The 20,018-nt window shown below is 45.6% G+C and overlaps 1 protein-coding gene across 3 annotated transcripts in view; it reads left to right on the forward strand.

Annotated features, from left to right (window-relative positions):
* The first annotated feature begins 334 nt into the window (after positions 1-334).
* The window catches only part of LOC138304342 (zinc finger protein 436-like), a 119,632-nt gene continuing 99,948 nt past the window's right edge, over positions 335-20,018 (forward strand). For 2 of the 3 annotated variants that reach the window (XM_069244312.1, XM_069244313.1), the window contains exon 1: positions 346-511. In XM_069244312.1, coding sequence (XP_069100413.1) covers positions 485-511 — 27 coding nt within the window. In that variant the 5' untranslated portion in view covers positions 346-484. Of the gene's footprint in view, positions 512-20,018 lie in introns of all 3 variants that reach the window. The other variant, XM_069244311.1, reaches the window with a different exon arrangement.

Genomic DNA, 20,018 nt, shown 5'->3' on the forward strand with positions numbered 1-20,018 from the left:
TTCCGGTAGCCACAGTGCTGCAGACTGTGCCTTCCAGAAGGAGTCCCAAAGAGAAAAACCACAAGGAAAAAATACCTCTTGCTGCAAGTGGGAACTCCAGGATGAGAGGAGGCGAAGAGGAAGCTCAAAGAAGAAGACCGAAAGACAACAACAGAGGATACAGACTCCAAGGACTCCGAAAATAGGAACAGGATGGAAACCAGGAAGTGAAACAGCACCCAACTGGAGCAGAAACCTCCAACAGCAGCAAGGACACAACAGCAGAAGCAGGAAGTGTTGCAACGCAAAGAAAGAAAAGATTCAGCCCCTTATGCACCCACAATCAGGAAGTGATGCAACAGGAAGAAGGAACCTCCATCTTGGGTAGAGAAACAACAATGAAAGAGATGGGGAGAAACACCAGTTTGGATTGGTACAAGAAAAACCCTTCCCTAAGCATACTGGCAACAGGGTAGAGGAGCATGGGAAGAAGACCTACAGGAACATGGCACCCTGGTACAAGAATGATCAGGTAGGAGAGTCAGGAACCAGTGATAATTATATGGAAAGCCGCAGCTCCACAACTAGAACCGCGGCGAACTTGTAAATGTCAGCAACCACGGGCCGCCACGCCCGAAATAGAAAAGAAACAGGTGTCGCGGGTCGTATCCGCGATACCAAAATGGTCACGGCAGGCCGCTGCATAGAACTACGGCGTGCCTGAAAGGAAGAGGGAAGCACTGCAGGCAGTGCTGCAATGCACAGCAGTTACGATGGTAGCACTGCATGCCGTACCTTGACCCGCGGTGTAACAAAAGTCTTGGAATGCCTGTTGTTTAGCATCCTCTGAAATGGCCCTAGTGCCATCTCTGCACTGTATCTTAGCTAAGTCGGAGTGTGTATATTGTTGCCATAATCTACACGTCAAGAGAGTCCCCACCTTGTTCCCTCCTTCATAGTATTTCTGTTTCAGGGCAAGCAATGATCGTTCCGCCCTGCTAGTATGGTGTGTCTGTAGCTGACCGCGTATAGCTTATCACCGCTTGTTGCATTTGGACGGAGCTGAATGGTCGACGCGTACCAGTGCCTTAATATCATCTGTCAGTCCTGTCTCAACCTATCAAGCTTCCCAAGCGATTACTATAGAAGATATAGATCCTTTTATCGTCGCTTTGAAGCCATCCCACAGTGTATGACCTGTGATTTCTGGGTGTGAATTGGACTCAAGTAATGTATTATCTCTTTCTGAATGTCCTCGGCATCCATGGGATCGCTCAACAAGTGTGGGGGAAGATGCCAGCATGTGTAGGCCTGAGCTGTGTTCGCAGTGCCAGTCCACGTTAATTCTAAGTGGGCATAATGTGGACTGGATATGTCAGAAAATGTAGCTGTGTCAAGGTCCCATAGTAAGGGGGAGTTAGGAGGAGCTAGTCGATACAAGAGTAGGGGTTGTGGATATGAGAATAAAAGGAGTAGTCACGGGTTTCGGGGTGCTTCTAGCATCAAGCGTCTATTGAGCCTAATTTATTAAGATCATGTTTGAGAGCATCAGATATAGCCCTGGTCCCCTGAAAAGAGGCAGCTCAAGTTCTGGGTCCCAGACCAAGTTAATGTCCCCCCCAACTACTAGCTCTCCCTACTCCCCTGCCAGCTGTTCCTGTATGAGAGACCTAATGTATGTGTCTTGTGCATGACTGGGAGCATAGATATTCAGAATAGTAAGGGGTCGTGAACCACGTTGAACTGTCAGTTTCAGGAACCGGCCCTCACCATCGCATACCATCCACAGTATTTTGTAGCAGAAAGTGGACATGCAGAGGATTGCAACCCCAGTTGTTTTAGTCGAGGTGCATGCCCAGTGGCAAATTGGATATCTACGATGGGACACACAGGAGACATCCTGTTGTAGGAGGTGGGTTTCTTGCAAGAAGATGGCATTGGGGGCTTGTATAAGAAGGTGGCACCATATGTGCTTTCATTTATTAGGTGCATAGAGACCCCGTATGTTGAGTGAGAGCAGCTTAGTACATGAAGTGGGGAACAATAAGTGGGGTCAAAGTAGGTTGGCCATGATAGTGGGGAAGGATGTTTAGGAAGGCAGCACTTCCAAGAAACACTAGGGAGGCACTCGCCTCCCACACAGGGGGCATGCTCCAGCATAGGGCCTGGGGCCCAGCCAAGAAAATGGGTCGAGGATTGTGAGCATTCTAGCTGTCATAAGGGGGCATATGGGTAAGGAATCTGTATAAGGGAAGGGGGATGTACAGTGGGGTCTTTCCAGAGTTTCAGTTGGCCTAAGGAAGGGGAAAGACTGGCTTAACAACACAAACAATAGGAGGCCAACGGGGCCAAGACATCTGATGACAAGAGAATTTTCACACGCGTCAAACTGGGGAAGTCATTCCCCTAAGGTTTGAGCCACATGATGGTACAACAAGTACCGAGAAGGCCTCAGCATCACAGACCCCCACAGTCAACAGTGGCCAGGATGCAGACCAAGCCGTGGATATACAAAGGCAGGCTTCAGTGTCAGAAGAGATTTGTGTCATCATTATGATGGATTGCCTGGGCAGTCAGATGCAATAACCTATGGGCCAGCAAGCAGGCTCTAGGCCCTTCATCTAGGGGTCAGATACATAAAGGTACAGATTGTCTATAAGATTTTGGAAGTGCACCATTAGGGGAGCATAAAATTGTGCTGTTCCAAATTGGTCAATATATGGAGATGAGCTCAGTTTGTACCAGTCCTAGACAGAGCTAGAGATCAAGGGAACAGGAACGGGAGACAAGCTTCTTTCAAGGTTGTGAAGGTACTGTACAATATCCTTCTTGGCTTTGGGAGATATGAGTTCTTTATTGTGATTAGCTGAGCCCCTGGATTTCACTGAAGACCATGCAGGTCATGGGATGGCATGAGTGATAGAGTGTGGGAGCGAGGTTAGCATCCAGTGAGTTTGGTTGCAGATTTAGGAGTTTCTGAGCCACTTTCAATAATCGTATGATCCAATGTTTGATGGCAAAGGGGTGCCCCCACTGGTAGCTAATGTTAGGCTTTTGGAGTCTAGTAATAATAGGCCTAAAGTCTCTGCAATGTCGGAATGTAGTAAGTGCCAGGTCTTGAAAAAGTATGACCCCTAAACAATAAGTTTGCCTTCTTACAGGCTGCCTGTTGAATTGCTTCCTTTTTGGTAAAAAAAAGTGCTCCTGTGTTAAGGTGTGGGAGGCCGCATCAGGACGTCCCAGGGCCGGCGACACTTGGTGCACTCTGTCCAATGCAGGGGGGGAAGCATCAACATCATCACAAATGGCATGGAGTAGTTCAGTATTGAAGATCAGTATGTCCATGCCTTCAAGGGCCCTGGGTATCCACCAAATGCAAATGTTGTTCCTCCGATTCCTGTTTTCAAGGTCTTCTTCCTTAAGTTGCAGCTCGATTTGCTATTCTTCCAGTGACGCAACCCTGTGCCAGAGAGCTTCTTGGTCCTCAGTGTGAGAGTCAATTGTTTGTTCGAGATCATTTACTCACTCTCCTAGCCCATCAACATTGTGTCTGAGGTCATGGATACAGGACTTAAACTTAGTCTTGAAGGAGAACATTTTGATGAAAAGTTCCTGGAGAAAGTTGTCCATATAGGCTGTGTAATAGGCATGGGGCGGCCATCCCTGGAGCAGCTCCATAGGGGCATCAGAGGAAGGTGTCGGAGGAGTTTTATTCCACAGGGAGGTTACATGTACTTCCTTGTAGGGACCACCTGATGTGTCCTTTGCTGTTTTGCCGTGGCATGACAAGACGTAGCAATCTGGGGTCATGGTTCGCCCGCAGTACACAGTCCAGTGGGTCTCCAGCAGCAGTGACAAGTAGACGGGTAGGGACTGGTGGGAGACAGGGTTATGCCTCTACTGCGAAGCAGAGCGTGCACCCAACCTGCTGGGATCCAAAACGCACGTTTGCGTCCTGGGGTGGTAGAGGTGGCTGATGCGGATGATGGGGGTGCCCTCAGGTCCCACCCCCTAAAGTGTGCTGCAAACAAGGGGGGAGAGGCTGTGCTCTAGGGTGAGCGATGCAGAAGAGACCTAATGAATAAGCACCTCAAGGGTCGCTGTCTATAACACTGTAGAGGTCCGGCAGCACAAGCAAGCAACTCTCTGTGGCCCAGGGCGGTCGCAAATTGTGATAGGGAGACAAATGACCAGCTTACAAAGAGGACTGCCATCTGGTGCCAGCCCCCGCACAGCACGCTGGATTGGAGTCCCCCAGCTGTGCTGTGGAGAGGTTCCCTGCTAGATGAGGATTATATCTGAAGTGTCCTCCAAAGCACCACCCCGCTTACAAGGGCCTCCATGCAGTCCCTGAGAAGAACCTTTCAATTTTCATATTGGGGGCCCTTGGGGCACAACACAGTCTGTCTCCAGGCACAGAGCTTAGGCAGTGGGGCAGGCACAATGAAGAAGTCCGGCAGGGGGCTGCGTGGGCACCCCGTGACTTTCCTCACCTGCAAGGTCTTGTGGGGCCGGACCTCTATGGTACTCTGCACTTCGCAGTACTCCCAGGGCCTTGCGCTTCCAAGCCTCTGCCAGAGGTTGCAATGCAGGTAGGTGGGGTGGGAAGAACCCGCCTCCTGTGCAGCCAGTCATCGGTAGGGCCCTCTCTTTGCTGCTGGCAAGCATGGCCCGGCATTCTCCATTGCGGTGCAGTGATGTCTGTAAAGCTGCGGGGCCAGCAGCATCCTTATTCATCCGTGCTCATACCAAGATGGTGGGACTTTGCCTACCGGGTTTCCAGACGTTCAAGGGCGGTAGCTGCAGCGGGATTTCAACAGCTGGGGGAGCAGAATGCCAAGTTGGTCCCCAAAACAGGCTGGCAGTAGTCTATCAGCTCATGGTGATGAGTTGCTGGGGCTAGTAAAGACCGACATTATGTAGCAAGATGGCAGCACTGCAACCTTGAGCCGGGTCATCACGGAGGTCCTGCTGCTAACGAGGTAGGAATAAGTTTCGCAGTAGCCACTGAGGTATCCGAGGGGACTCGGCCTGACATTTAGAGGCTAGATGTCTCATCCCTGGTGCCATAGATCACAATGTATAGGCCATGGGGGTCTGGAGCCTGGGCGAAGTGTGTCTTGCCCCTCACCCCCATGCTCGGCCAAGCCTAGGCCCCACATTTGCATGATTTAGTGTGGCACTCTTTAGAGAAGTGTGGCACAATGGTTAGAGCGGCAGACCCTGATGCAGAGATCTGGCCCGGGACCAGGGTTCAATTCCTACCTCGGTGGGTCTTAGGCTCAATTCCCTTGGACCAGATAATTCTCGCCTCGGTGCCTCATCTAATTAATGGGTCCCACTCTGTAACTCTGGGCAATAGCTTGCTTAATTTCCACAACGGCCCTCACAGCGCTTGGATGCCTGGCTTTACCCTGGGGCTATCCAGGAGTGGGTGCCTCACAGAGAAAAGCCAGGAGGGGTTCCACAGCAGTATGTGTACAGCGCCTTGAGACCCTAACGGGTGAGTAGTGCGCTATACAAGTGTGAAGTTTACAGTTTTTAATCATCTTCCAGTGGTATTACCTTTGTTTTAAAATATATTTAGAACCTGTAATCAACTTTAGAAACTAATAACATCTGCAGGATAAATCAAAAGTGTTTCATACAGGAGGTTGGGTAGATACACAGATAATGCAACTCAACTGCCAGAGTTGGGTTGCTCTGGAAATTGAACAAGTTAGGCACATGGGCATTTAGATAATGTACATGACAAAGGAACTATCATGCACGAACAGTGATAAGATGGTAGAACAGCTTAAAACATCATTTCTGTTTTGGGTCACACTTCTTTGCATATTACAGGCCATATGTTCCTACCATAAATTGTAACATAGCCTTCTGCCCAGAGGAGCAGGCTATACCAGCCATGAAAGACCCAAAACAGTGCTATAGGTTTGAACCAAAGGCAAGGGTCTACAACAGGACAGCGTACCTTTTTTGGCCAGTATAGCCAACTAGGACTGACTATAAGACTACTAGAAAATTCCACTACATGAGTACGGAAAGTCTTGTTTAAAAATAGTCTTCTGGGAGATAGAGAGGTTTATGCGTCCAAGGCTTGAGTGCTTTTCACAGATCCAGCTATGTGCGTACCTGACAGTTGCCACTGCACATGGCAGAAGCTGTGGAAGTAGGCAGAAGTCAGCCAAAGATTCTCCGGCAAACTTTTTCTTTTTTTGGCAGAGGAGAAGGAGATAAAAGTTGAGGAATATTCCACCGTTTCGCCTTCCAAGGCTCCAGTGACCTAGATCACAAAAGGAGGAAGGTCGGGGAATGCTCATGGTGTGCACTCCTCTACAGCCTCTGACTCTCTCATTCTCCAGTGCAATCTATGCAGTCTGTGTGAGAAGCAGGGACCGGATAGAGTCAGAGTGTTGGACATTGGGAAGTTGACTACACAGGGCCTATCCCAGTGCTTATCATGGTTTGTAGACCATAACTGCTCATTGTCTTCTATTGAGCTCTCAACATTCTGGTTTACTAATGCTGCTTAGATGTTTTTTTTTCATTTTCCAAGGCTGTATGTGCCTTTTTACCCAAAAGAATATTTAAGGAATTACATCAAATTAAGTTTGTGTTGGCAGGAGCTTGCAGCCAAGTAAGGCTATAGATACTGAAGTTACCTTGTGAGAGTGGGAGACTGAGCTTCCCGTACGTCAAGGCTTGCTAAAAGGCAGCACAGCTTCTGCACTGTTTGGCCTATCTCAGCAAATGATGCCATTAAGAAAAAGCACTAGGGTGAGCTGTGTAGTGCCAACATTTTTTTCAGCTGAGCCATTCCCTCAGACCTTTTATATCTTAACCCCCGAAAGGGGGTTTCTCCTAGAATTGTAGGATTAGGATGAATCTCATTTGTCCTGTGCACTGTACTTTGGGGTTTTGGAAGGTTCATAAAGTCATCACTGTTGCAAAATGTATAGTAGGTAGATGTACTACTGTGGGGACTTAAACCTAATGGCAAGATCCTTGCATGTTAAAAAAAAAAGGCAAAATAAGTTATCTGCTAATCCAAAGGCTGTCTAGGGAAGGATAAATAGAAGGACATCAAGCAGTGCTGTATCTCCACTCAGTAATGCCAGTGGCTACACATTACAACCTAGGTGTCATTTCACCCAGGATGCAATAGCTATGATCTCAGTGAGCAAATCTGCTGTGTTTTGGGAGGAATGCGACAATGCACAAACATACATCCATAGCTGGTGGCTATAATTCAGGAGCAAATGTTTTTGTTTGAAGTACTTGGGTGAATAGTAATGCCCTCACAATAAATGTGCTTATGATTTTCTTTGGAATCCATGCAAGGTATATTCATGCCATGCTAAAGACTCTAGGAACTCTTTGAATGCAGCAGGGTGGAAATGAAATGGATGAAACACCAATACATAGAAACACAATCCAGGAAAATGAAAATGTAAAGCCATTTCCTTAGGCAGGGAAGCACAATTGTAGGATTTACAAGCATGATTCACAATATTGGTCAAAAGGTTTGACTTTTGCTTCTCAGGTATACCCTATATTTGAAGCCTTCATGTCATATATTTCATTGGCCACCCAATGTGGTCTTCTGCAGAGGAAATTGTGGTAGGTGTACAGTGTACATTGAACAATAAAGTGTATTTCTGCTTTTGACATTGGTTTTATTTGTTTCAGCACATGGAAAGTATTTTTGCCTATGAAAAACCTCAATTTATGCCCCCATATTGGAAAACACACCTTGCTGGAAACACACTTACTCCTGCCAATAACAGCAGTAAATCTGTCTTTTTCAAGGATGTGTAACTCTGCAGATTGTTGTTGAATATTTGCAGATTGTTTAAGAGTGCTTGCAGGTTTTTGGTGAATACTCATAAACGTATGAGTTACTACCCAGTTTGCTATCCTTGTCTTTCTATGTTATGCCACCACCCAACTTAAAATTGGTGATGAGGGATGTCGGACAAAGCATACCAATATAGCCCTAGCCAGGATGCAGTCTGATACCAACTGGGGTACCTCAGCTCCCACACGGTAATGTCTCCCTTCTTGTGTGACTGCTGATCTCTCTATGATGCTTCTGCTCTGTCTTTGCCCCGTGTAGATGGTGTGCTGTGCCATCATTGGACACATTGACCTGCCCACAGGTATGACAGGTCCTGTCCTCAGCACTGATGCTGCTATATGGGCTTCAGCGGAGGAGGCATACTTACTCTGTTAGCCATTCCAGCACCCCTGCTGCAACTGGGTTGTTGGAAAAGACTCATCCACATGTGAAAAGAGAGAGTGCCACCAGGAAACCCTGAGCCTATCACTACCTATCTAGCCTGAGGTCCGTGTTCACCTATGCTCAGTGGTCACATTCAATGCTGCAGTGATGTCTGCTGCCAATGTGGACCTTCCCGGATCTCCTGTATCATCACATGTACCTCGACCCTTGTGCCATCTCTCCCCATCACAGGAGCTGACCATCTAGAAAAGTGAGCAATGTGCATCCCCACATGGCTTTGGGGCCTCACACGTGATGGTGCACCTCAAATGTGATGGCGCAGAAAGAGACCCATATCACTGCAGAAATAAAGTGAGGTACCTGGACATCTGACCTGCTGTCAAGGCCCCACAAACCATCCCTAAGTTGTGCACAACTATCTTAGACCTTGCACACTGCGGCCACCTGCTGAGGGTGGAGACCTGTCTACTTCACTGTCTCTGGAAAACCCCATAAATTGTCCATTAAGATGGTAAATTGATGGATGCTCTGCACTGCTTCCTCAACCTTACTGCGTACTACCACGCAAATGAAAGAATTGATGTGACCCTCTCAAGGAAGCACTCATCAAATGTATGCATACTAGTGGCTGCCTCTCTTGCAGTTGGAAACTCCACAAGATGGCTGATTAAGTATGCCCAGGCATGTAAGTCCTGGATGAGCCAGAGAGAAGCTGCAATGCCAAGGCCCTCTATACCGCACAAAGTCTCCTGCAGCCTCAAACAATCCTTTCCCCACATCTGAGACACTCTTAGGATAGAGAGGAGAGAAACATCACTTGAATCCTCCCACTCGCAATGAAGTTTGACACCCCTCTCGAAGCTCCTGCTTCCGCCTAAGGTTGCGGTGCCAGAGATAAATAAATGAATCAATGTTAGGGCAGCGGCAGGGATGGTGAAACTGCATACTCACCTGGCTTAGCACCCACTTATAGGCACTACAGACTTGCCCCCCATCTTCAGAGGAGGTAAGTGAAGGGGCCACAGTGAGAAGTCCCACATCCACTGCACATAAATTCAAACACGGATATTATGTACTCCAGCAGCTAAAGGCAAGCCTCAAAATGTTGCTGCCTCATTCCCGCTACTCTGCTACTCCATCCTGCCACGCCTTGCTGCCGCTGCTGCCCCCGCCTCCGCTCACTAACCTTAATCTTAAGAGACCCACTCACCCCACAACCAAGAAGACTTGATTGTATTTATGCCTGTCCCTGGGTCACCCCACACTGTAAAGACTACAAGACTACAAAGACTACTACACAAAGGCCATGTTAGTCTTTACTTGAATTGTGCCACGTCCTAGTACTGAAAAGTGACCTTCCAGTCCACACTGTCAAACGAATGCCCTTTCTCACACAATAGGAGAAACAGGCACACTCTGCACCTGGAAAAATGATCCCAACCACTCCGTTGGGATAATTATTTCGTTTATAATAAAATTATAATGAAGACTCCATCAACATAATGGCCTCTCATAGTTCTGGCTGAGTGTGTGTCGTACCACATACGAGCAGGCAACAGATCATAACGACCAACATTGCGGCATATAACCTTGTTCCTAAACAGATTGCAACCTGAAGTACCCATCTGCTGATTGCCTCCATGCCTGCTGATAAAGCTAGAAACCCACTTGACACCTGCTGAAGGCTTATGGTAAAGAAGATGTAAGTCTGCAGTGAACATCAGCTAAGGAACGGCCCCAAATGCACTAAGGCACCTGTGGTCCGGGGACCCTTGGGGATCCGCGAAGCCTCCCCAGGGGGTCTGCAACTACTTAGAATATTTAATAATTTTAACAGACTAGGTCCACAGCTTTCAGTAATGACTCAGTTGGGGCTCCTCAGAGTCCACTAATGATTCAGTGGGGGTCCCCCGGTTACAGTATTGATAAAGTAGGGCTCCATAGAAGTCAGGTTGCAAACCACTGCGCCAAGGAATGGCACATTTTAGAAATGGTGAAGCAGCCTTCACTAGGTGAGGGTCCAATGCAACATCTTGCCGCTCTCCCCTGGTCCTAGGCGTAGAGTGGAAGAACTGGTGATTAAGCCCCCTCCCAGCATTCCTGCATTAGGTTAGGGTGAACAGCCCTGCTTTCTGTGGTTTGCTCTCCTTGAAGTGGTCTGTGTCGCCGCCCAAAATGAGCTGCTGAGGGGCACCAAATGTTCTGCTCCTGTCCACTTACAGGACAATTAAGAGAGGAGAAGGATTACAGATTCTTGGAGGGGCACCTCAGGCGACCTGATTTACCAGGGTGCCCAAATCTCAGTCTCTAAGTTTTATATGAGCTGTAAAACTGTAAAGAGGTTCTTGTTGGTGGCTGGGTGGAAGGAGGTGTGACACAGGAGGGATCCTGTACAATGTCAATATTAAGAGAATTTATACTGTGCATGGCTGCCCCAGCCAGGGCTTCGCAGTGTGCCTGCTGCTGCTGTGGCGTACCCAGTGGTGCCCAGATACAAGATATTACTGTAATCTAGATGCAAGATGATTGAAGTCTGGATGATCATCTTCCGCACTTGTGGGCAAAAAAAAACCCAGATTCTTCTGTGGCTTCTTAATTTGCTAAAACAGCCCGAGGTCAGAGCTTTAGCTTGTGGCTTGAAAGATAGAGCTATCTATCCAGAGACCCACATTTTTAACGATTGATTTGGGCTCAGGAGTGATCCCAGCATGTTGGGCTACCAATGGCCACCCCATTCTTGCAAATGTTTTTAGAACAAGAGAATTTCGGTTTTATTAACTTTCAACTTCAATGTCTTGAATGCAACCGTTTCGAGACAGCAGGCACACAGGGGCATATTTATACTCCGTTTGCGCCAAATTTGCGTCGTTTTTTTTAACGCAAATTCGGTGCAAAACTAACGCCATATTTATACTTTGGCGTTAGACGCGTCTAGCGCCAAAGTATGAGGAAAGAGCGTCATTTTTTTGCGTGAACGCCTACCTTGCGTTAATGAGATGCAAGGTAGGCGTTCCCGTCTAAAAAAATGACTGCGACGCAAATGCGTCGTATTTATACTCCCGGGCAAAAATCACGCCCGGGAGTGGGCGGGGCAAAAAACCCCGCATTTGCGCCTCTTTTTAACGCCTGGGTCAGGGCAGGCGTTAAGGGACCTGTGGGCTCAAAATGAGCCCACAGCTGCCCTCCCATGCCCCCAGGGACCCCCCCTGCCACCCTTGCCCACCCCAGGAGGACACCCAAGGATGGAGGGACCCATCCCAGGGACATTCAGGTAAGTTCAGGTAAGTATAATATTTTATTTTTTTTATATATTTTTTTGGCATAGGGGGGCCTGATTTGTGCCCCCCTACATGCCTCAATGCCCAATGACCATGCCCAGGGGACATAAGTCCCCTGGGCATGGCCATTGGGCAAGGGGGCATGACTCCTGTCTTTAGTAAGACAGGAGTCATGTAAATGGCGTCTGGGCGTCGTTAAAAATGGCGCAAATCGGGTGGAGGCGATTTTTTTGCGTCAACCTGACTTGCACCATTTTAAGACGCCCTAACGCCATTTTTCCCTACGCCGGCGCTGCCTGGTGTACGTGTTTTTTTTCCACGCACACCAGGCAGCGCCGGTCTGCTAGCGCCGGCTAACGCCATTCAATAAATACGGCGCCCGCATGGCGCTTCAGAATGGCGTTAGCCGGCGCTAAACTTTTTGACGCTAAACTGCGTTAGCGCAGTTTAGCGTCAAAAAGTATAAACACGGGCCACAGTTCTTTAAACTGGCAGAGCCCTTCTTTTCCCTGGCAAACAATGATAGAATAAGCTGGGAATCATCCTCGTACAAGACTAGCGGCTTCAAGGACATGCTCAGCTTTAGAGATACATGTACAAAATGTGTCCACTTGCCCTTAAAAAAACCTGAAAGTGTGAATCCAAACCCTGCTGGTGTTCTGTATTGGGGATGTGTATTGGTGTTTATTTTTTCCTTAGGCCTTTTTCAAAATGCTCAAATATTCTCAAAGTTGCAGAATCACACGGACAGTATAATTTGCCCAAGATAAAACAGTTTTCTGTGCTAAGAGATGGGTGGTTTTAATACACTACTGCCTGCTCTAAAGACCATATATTTACCACATTATTGTATATTGGTGAATAAAACCATGAGAGTGGGCCGTGTATCATTGCATGTATACTGGTTCCACAGTTTCAAACTAGTCCACACAGAAGCCATATTGATCAGTGTGTAGTGACATCAGAATTACTCTCAAATCTGGGGGAGAAGCTGTTCTCATCCTACTTATCTCTCTACTATCTTTGACATGGTAGTCTACATCATCCTCTTAAACCAGTTCTGTGATACTGGTGTCAAAGACACAATTCATACTTGGCTCACTTAATTTCTCAAGGATCGTACCCAGACCTTAACCCTTTTCCCCTTTTGCTTTGCCTTTAAAAAGAACACATGCAGGGTTCCTCCTTATCCCTATGCCTTTTAACATGTGGATGTCCCCTATGGCTGAACTAACTGCATCACATGATCTTAAGTTCTTCATCTACATAGATGACTTCCAGATCATATGTATACCTGACAGTGATCTGGACAGGCTACAAAGTCAGTTCAAAAATTGTCTCTCCTAGGTGGCCCAATGGAGGAACTCCAATTCCCTTAGGTTAAATACTAACAAGACAGAGGTAATTGTCTTCGGATACTGTAAGAAATTGGGTTATTAGTTGTGAAGGATGTGAGTCCTTCACAAGTAATAAGTCCTTTACTGGGACCAAGTACTCCATTATAGGACTTTTGTCAGGGTAGCAAAGCCAACTTAGAGGAGGTGATGTAGGTTAGCATCCCAGTCTGCAGGTACGCAACCAACACCACCCAATAATTTGTTGTCCAGTCAGTGCTTTTTCTTATAAAAAGGAAAAGTATAATATTACACACACTACCGAATACTATGCATCATTTACATATTTTGGTAGATGAAAATACCTTTGGTGATTCCATCAAAACCGTTTGAATCCCTAGTAAGCCCTGAACACTGTATTCACAATCTATACTAGGCACAGTATAAGGAGGTGTTAATATTAAAAAGGTAGTCCTCCTGGCCTTGGTTAGGGTATCACCACATCGATAAAGGCATATTAAACCAATATAACAGTAGTGAAATTAGTAGAGATGGTACCACTTACGATGACATTCATTAAAGCCTGTTATGAATCACTATTAACCTTGGTGTTATGGCTAAAGTATTTCAAAATATGTCAATGAACATCATTAAAACATGCAATGATTGCCTGTTAACCCTGTGCTGCTCAATAAAACACTTCCATGACCTTGTTTATACCATATGCCAGTGGTTCCCAACCTTTTGACTTCTGTGGATCCCCACTTTATCATTACTGGAACCAAGGGACCCCCATTAAATCATTATTGGAATCCAGGGACCCCCCACGGAGTCATTACTGAAAGCTTGGGACCTAATTTGTTAATATTATTTAATTTTCTAAGCAGTCGTGGACCACCTGAGCAGGCTTCATGGACCCCCACGGTTGGGGACCACTGTCATATACTATTGAAATGTCAATATTATCATTGTTGATAAAGCATTATCAATTTAATTCATTATGTACATGAGTCTTTCTTTTGCCTTTAATATGCTGCCACTGCAACTTCAGAATCAACCAACAGGGCTCCTCGCACTTCAGGACCTGTGTGCAAAAGCATAATCTCTGGAAGTATTTAAAAGTAATAGAAACCTCTCCCTGGGGCATAAATGCAACCCCGGGGAGACTCAAAGCAATATTTGCTAGTATGGTCTCTGGCAGCTCCGTGAACAGAATCTGAAACTGTTGATGGTGCCCTGCTAACTCTTGGGTGACTGCAAGTGACACTATGCTAATTTCAGAGAGACTCAGACGATTCAGGAGTGTTCGTGAGCACAAGGCTTACATATTTGATAAGCATCTTTGCTAAGAAGTAGAGAGGCATTTTTTCTCATTTTCAATGTGGAATTGCATCACAAATATTTTGCATTATAGGACCCTAGGAAGGGGGCCGGATGCTTTCCCCTCCCCATTAAAATGAACAAAAAGGAGGTTGTGTGGGCCCACTGGAACTTGGCCCACTCTGGGGCTAATTTGATTCATTCCAATGGAGTTCTATATGCTCCATTTCCTGAGGCCATGGCCCTGGAGAGACCCATCTTAATCCTGAGTTCCTCAGGGGGCACAAGAGGGCCAGCCCCACTGGCCCTGGAGAGACTCTTCCTATTCTTGGGTTGAAAGAGAGTCCCTTCTGTGTTTGGCTCCAAAGGTCTGGCCTTCCTCCTTTGTTTCTGTGGGCTTGTTCTTAACCAAGCTAGGTGCAGTGTGAAGACTTAGTTAACACGTGCATATTTTCTCCTCACCCCTTCCTTTCCCAGGAACTGGGCCGGATACGGTCAAATGGTTCTTTAGTGCGGGGAGGCTTTTGATCCTCCTGCTGGCCAATACAGTAATTAACTTGGACCAGTAGGGGACAAAGGCCTGGAATCTGATTAAGGCCAAACAGGTTAAACAGGAAAATTCTTCATTCAAGTGCCATGAGTACAGCCATCACACAATTGACAGTGGGTTCTTTGTTTACCTGTTCACCCCAAAATTAATACCTGACCGGTATCTTTAGATCAAAGTAGACAAAACTGGGTGGTGGTGCAGATTGTGCCCATAAAATGTAATGCATTGAGTTTACAGTAATCTCTACAGATGTACATTATGCATGCCATTCACATTATGAGGACAGCACCATGTCAGCACCAATCCCTGAATAAAAATTTCTGCAACAGGTGACCTCTGTGCAGAAACCAGGCTGAGCTAAAAGGTAGGCTCACACACTCAGCCCTCACATGTGTGCACACACATGTGCTCATATGTCTACATGTAGCCAGACCAGAGCATCCTACTCAGCTGTGCACTGGACCTTATCTTAAAAGGTGGACACTGGCGGTTAGAACTCTCAGTCCATTTCCAAAGAATTTACCATGAGTGAGCCTCAGTTGGTGAGACACGCTGTCGGTAAAAGTCCAAATCTGTAGTCAGAAAGCAAAAGATCCAGGGGGATTAAATGGGTGGACCTTATTTCCTATAGCAATCCTTCAAGATCGATCCCAAACTGATGGCCAGTCGACACTTCCACCGTAATTTAGACATTGTTGTTTGAACAACATCTGTCTTTAGAGGCTCACATCAATTAACTAACCTCTGCTTGCTTTCTGATGATGAAAGTGATCAGGAAAATTCTCTCTCTAGGCTTCCCAGTGCAACAAGGAAAACTGTGATTCAAGCACTCAACATGTCCAGGTGAGACTACGGTAGTGCAGTTTTGCACCAAAAAGTATAAATCAGGGCCTAAGTACCTTAGTTCCATGTCTTAAAGAAAAATTACAGACAGTACCACATCTAGCTCTTTTGTTGACCTGTCCCACTAACATGCCCACCTTTTTAGGGGCCCTGGCAAGGTTTTTTATATTGTTTGCCTCCTGTATTGTGTGACCTTTAAACTGTGTCCCCTGCCAATAGGTGGTTACTTGGCAGTATCCATGGTGGATACTGGTATTTACAATTAATATTTCAGCACATACAACCACTTCGTTCCATTTGGAAAAGAGAGTTTTTAATTTAATAAACGTATCTCTCAAAACTGGCAATAGCAAGCAGTCAAGATATGCTCAAAGAAGTGGTAAAAGAACTGGAACTTAAATACAGTATTATATTGTAATCACACTTGAAGCTCAATATATATATATATATATATATATATATATATATATATATATATATATATATATATATATATATATTGGACTTTTGCTTATGCAGTGTCATCCCCAATCTTTTTGCGCCCTGCCTCCTATTTCTTCTGACCAGTTTTTGTTGGCTTTAGGACTCTGGACTCTTTACCACAGCTAATCAGTGCAAAAGTGCATAGGCTCTCTGTGGAAATTGTATGGTTGATTGGCTTTTCCATGATTGGCATATTTGATTTACTAGTAAGTCCCTAGTACAATATAGGTACCCAGGGCCTGTAAATCAAATGCTACTAGTGGGCCTACAGCACTGGTTGTGCCACCCACATTAGTAGCCCTGTAATCATGTCTTAGACACACTGAAGTGTTTGCAGTTTTAAACTGCCAATTCGACTTAGCACGTGTACCCATTTGCCAGGCCTAAACCTTCCCTTTTCTTACACGTAAGACACCACCAAGGTAGTCCCTAGGTAGCCCCATGGGCAGGGTGCAATGTATGTTTAAGGTAGGACATATACTAATGTGTTTTATATGTCCTGATAGTGAAATACTGCCAAATTCGTTTTTCACTGTTGCAAGGCCTATCTCTATCACAGGTTAACATTGGGGCTACCTTTAAATATGATTAAAGTGTAGCTTCCCTTTGGGAGCAGATAGACATGTGGAGTTTGGGGTCTCTGAGCTCACAATTTAAAAATACCTATTTTAGTAAAGTTGGTTTTGAGATTGTGTGTTTGAAAATGCCACTTTTCGAAAGTGGGCATTTTCTTGCTTAAACCATTCTGTGACTCTGCCTGTTTGTGGATTCCCTGTCTGGGTTAGTTTGACAGTTGGGCTGTTTGCACCTCTCTTTAGACAGTAACACAAAGGGAGCTGGGGTGTAGCCTGCATATCCTGATGAGCCATCTGTGCTAGGAGGGAGGGGAGGAATGGTCACTTACACCTGAAAGGGCTGTGCCTGCCCTCACACAATGCAGTCTCCAACCTCCTGGTGTGTGTCTGGGGCCTGGCCTGTGCAAGGCAGGATTTCACAAACAAGAGGGACTTTCCTTTGAAGGCCAAAATGGGAATAAGAAGAGCACCCAAAACCACAGACTTTAGATCACTTCTGGAAATCAAGAGGAACCTCTGCCTGGAGAAGAGCTGAAGGTTTGAGGAGAAGTGCTGCCCTGCCTGTGACTGTGCTTTGTGGAGCTATCCTGCAGTTGCTGCTTCTGCCTGGTGAAAGGGGATAAAGACTGGGCTTTGTTGTGCATTCCTGCTTGTGAAGAAATCTCCAAGGGCTTGTCTTGAGCTTGCCTCCTGTTGCTGAAGTCTCAGGGCCATCAAAGAGTTCCCCTGCCAGCACCCAGACTCTCTGCTGAGACTCCTGCCCTTCCAAGTCGTGCCCTATCCAGTTCCTGGGACCTAGAAAGGTGAAGCTGGCAGACCAAGATTGAAAATCCACGCACCAACCGCTGTATGGGGAAATTTCCGACGCAACCTCTGAGACGCAGCTGAAGAAATGACGCGATGCCGGCTCCGCGGCTGAAATCGACGCACTGCTTGCAGCGCGGCAGGAAGATCGACGCTTGCGGCTGGAGAAATGATGCGCCCATTGCTAACAGAGGCTGGTAACATTGCAACCCCCACAGCTCGGTTTTGCTGATACCGTGCCGCAGGATTTTCGATGCAAACCTTGCTGGCTGCGGAAATACAACGCAACGCCTGCCCAGGTCTGAGTGCTGCCCGGATCGACGCATCGCTCTCCTGCTGAGAGGAAAACCGACGCACGCCGACTCGACTGGAGAAGGAGAAATGACGCGTAGTCTCGCTTGCAGGTGAAAAATCAATGCATTGCTAACCTTTTTTGACGCACACTCGCCCGTGTGTGTTATATTTACGCTACCCAGGTACTTTTCAACACTAACAGGGTTTTTACTGTTTACAAAAGGATTTAAGACTCTTTTGCTTAAAATTAATAACTTGACTTGTGTATGTTGGATTTTTGTTGTTTTGGTCTTGTTTTGTTTAGATAACTATTTCCTATTTTCCAAACCTGTGTTGTGTCATTTTGTAGTGTTTTCACTGAGTTACTGTGTGTGTTGGTACAAATACTTTACACCTAGACTCTGAAGTTAAGCTGCCTGCTCGTGTCAAGCTACCAAGGGGGTGAGCAGGGGTTAGCTGAGGGTGATTCTCCTTTACCCTGACTAAAGTGAGGGTCCTTGCTTGGACAGGGGGTAGCCTGACTGCCAACCAAAGACCCCATGTCTAACAATATGTATATATATATATATATATATATATATATATATATATATATATATATATATATATATATATATATATATATATATTCTTGCTTCTGACAGCTTCTCACCATCAACTTCATCCGCACTGTGACTAATATCCCGCCACTCCAAGGCACAAAAAGAGGATGCAGGGTGATTTCTTATATTAATTTTTAATTCGTGCTCCATATCACATGCAAAGGCCAGTGCTTTTCAGCCTGTGCCTTCTACTGGACAACCAAAATGCAAAAACCCACGCTTAAAAAGCCCTTCATCTATTGCACCACCCCATTGCCCGATATTTTAGACCTTAGCCCTTTGTTGGTGTTTTCTTGTTGCGGGCGACAGCTTGGATTAACAGCATATCTCTATTTCAGCACAGAGTTTCATAACCACATATGGTATTACCATAAGTAGAACATATTCATAGACAAAAGGCACCATCATATATTGTTGACTAAAACATTTCATCCATTCAAATATTTCATCCATTTAGATAATAAGATCTCTATCAATCATAAACACATTATATCATAAACTGCTGCATACTAGACAAGCCCTAACCCATGATGAAGTCTCTGCAGCTACACAGGTCATTACTAAGTATGTTTTTCAGTGTACAAGTTCGAGCTACATGATTAAAGCTATGATTGCTGTATGGGTGAATTATCATCCAGAACGTATTTAAGGTGCCATATGATATTCCAACCTCTCGTTCCATATTATACGTATACTTAAAAACGGAATACTTAAAGTGGCAAGTGCTGTGCAAATGGTATCAAGATTGTCATATACATAAATATAGAAGCTCAATGCTTAAAGTGGTAAGTGCTGCTCAAATGACATCCAAGTTGTCACGTACATAATTATAGATATACAAGCTCAATAATTAAAGTAGTAAGTGCTGTGCAAATGAGGAAAATGCTAAATACGACATAGAGATGCCAGTTATAAGCCCCTTTCAATTCATCTGCTCCACATAATCTATTAGAAAGAAGTAAATGTGAGTCTTCAACATTAATGCATGGACATTGATAAAACACATGATCCATAATACATCTCATTTCAAACATCCTGCATCTCTCACAAAACTGCTTATATCCTTCAACCATAAGGAGAACATCAGTCTTTTCTTAAGGGTTGGATAATGTCCGGGCCATATCACAACACTCAAGTAAGGATAAGCAACCTAAAAGCAAGCTGCTTCTAGTAGTGCAAACAAAAGTTTCAGAGTGCTTAAGTGTTTCAGCAAATGTAATGGGAGAAATCCCAGCCCCACAGTCAAACAATTGTCTCATCAATTCTGCAGAGAAGGCCAGGAATTATGCAACCCATTTATACATCAAGATTATCCTATAAATGTATGCGCAATTCTGCATTAAGATTGTGCCCTCATGGACTCTCTGTCCCCAACAGAATAATCATTCTGCTTTCCACAATTCAAGTTCACAATCTCCTCTGAATGGATCTAGTTTTATATGCTTGATGCCATAGAATGCTAAGTCATTTAGACTGCCCCCATGTTCTTCCCAAAAATGCTTTGCCATGGGGTAAGTTCTAACATGGCTCTGAGGTGCTGGAGAACACGCACTTTCAGCTTATGAATTGTGCTACCAGCATATTTCTTTAAACAGGGACACTGAAGAACATAAACCAAGAATCCTGTCTCACATATTATTTTCTCATGGATGGTGTAAGTCTTGCCCTCAAAAGTATCATAGATTTGTCTGTTGGTCTCATGTCGACCTGA

This window comes from Pleurodeles waltl, chromosome 7 (assembly GCF_031143425.1).
Source record: "Pleurodeles waltl isolate 20211129_DDA chromosome 7, aPleWal1.hap1.20221129, whole genome shotgun sequence".
Lineage (NCBI taxonomy): Eukaryota > Metazoa > Chordata > Amphibia > Caudata > Salamandridae > Pleurodeles > Pleurodeles waltl.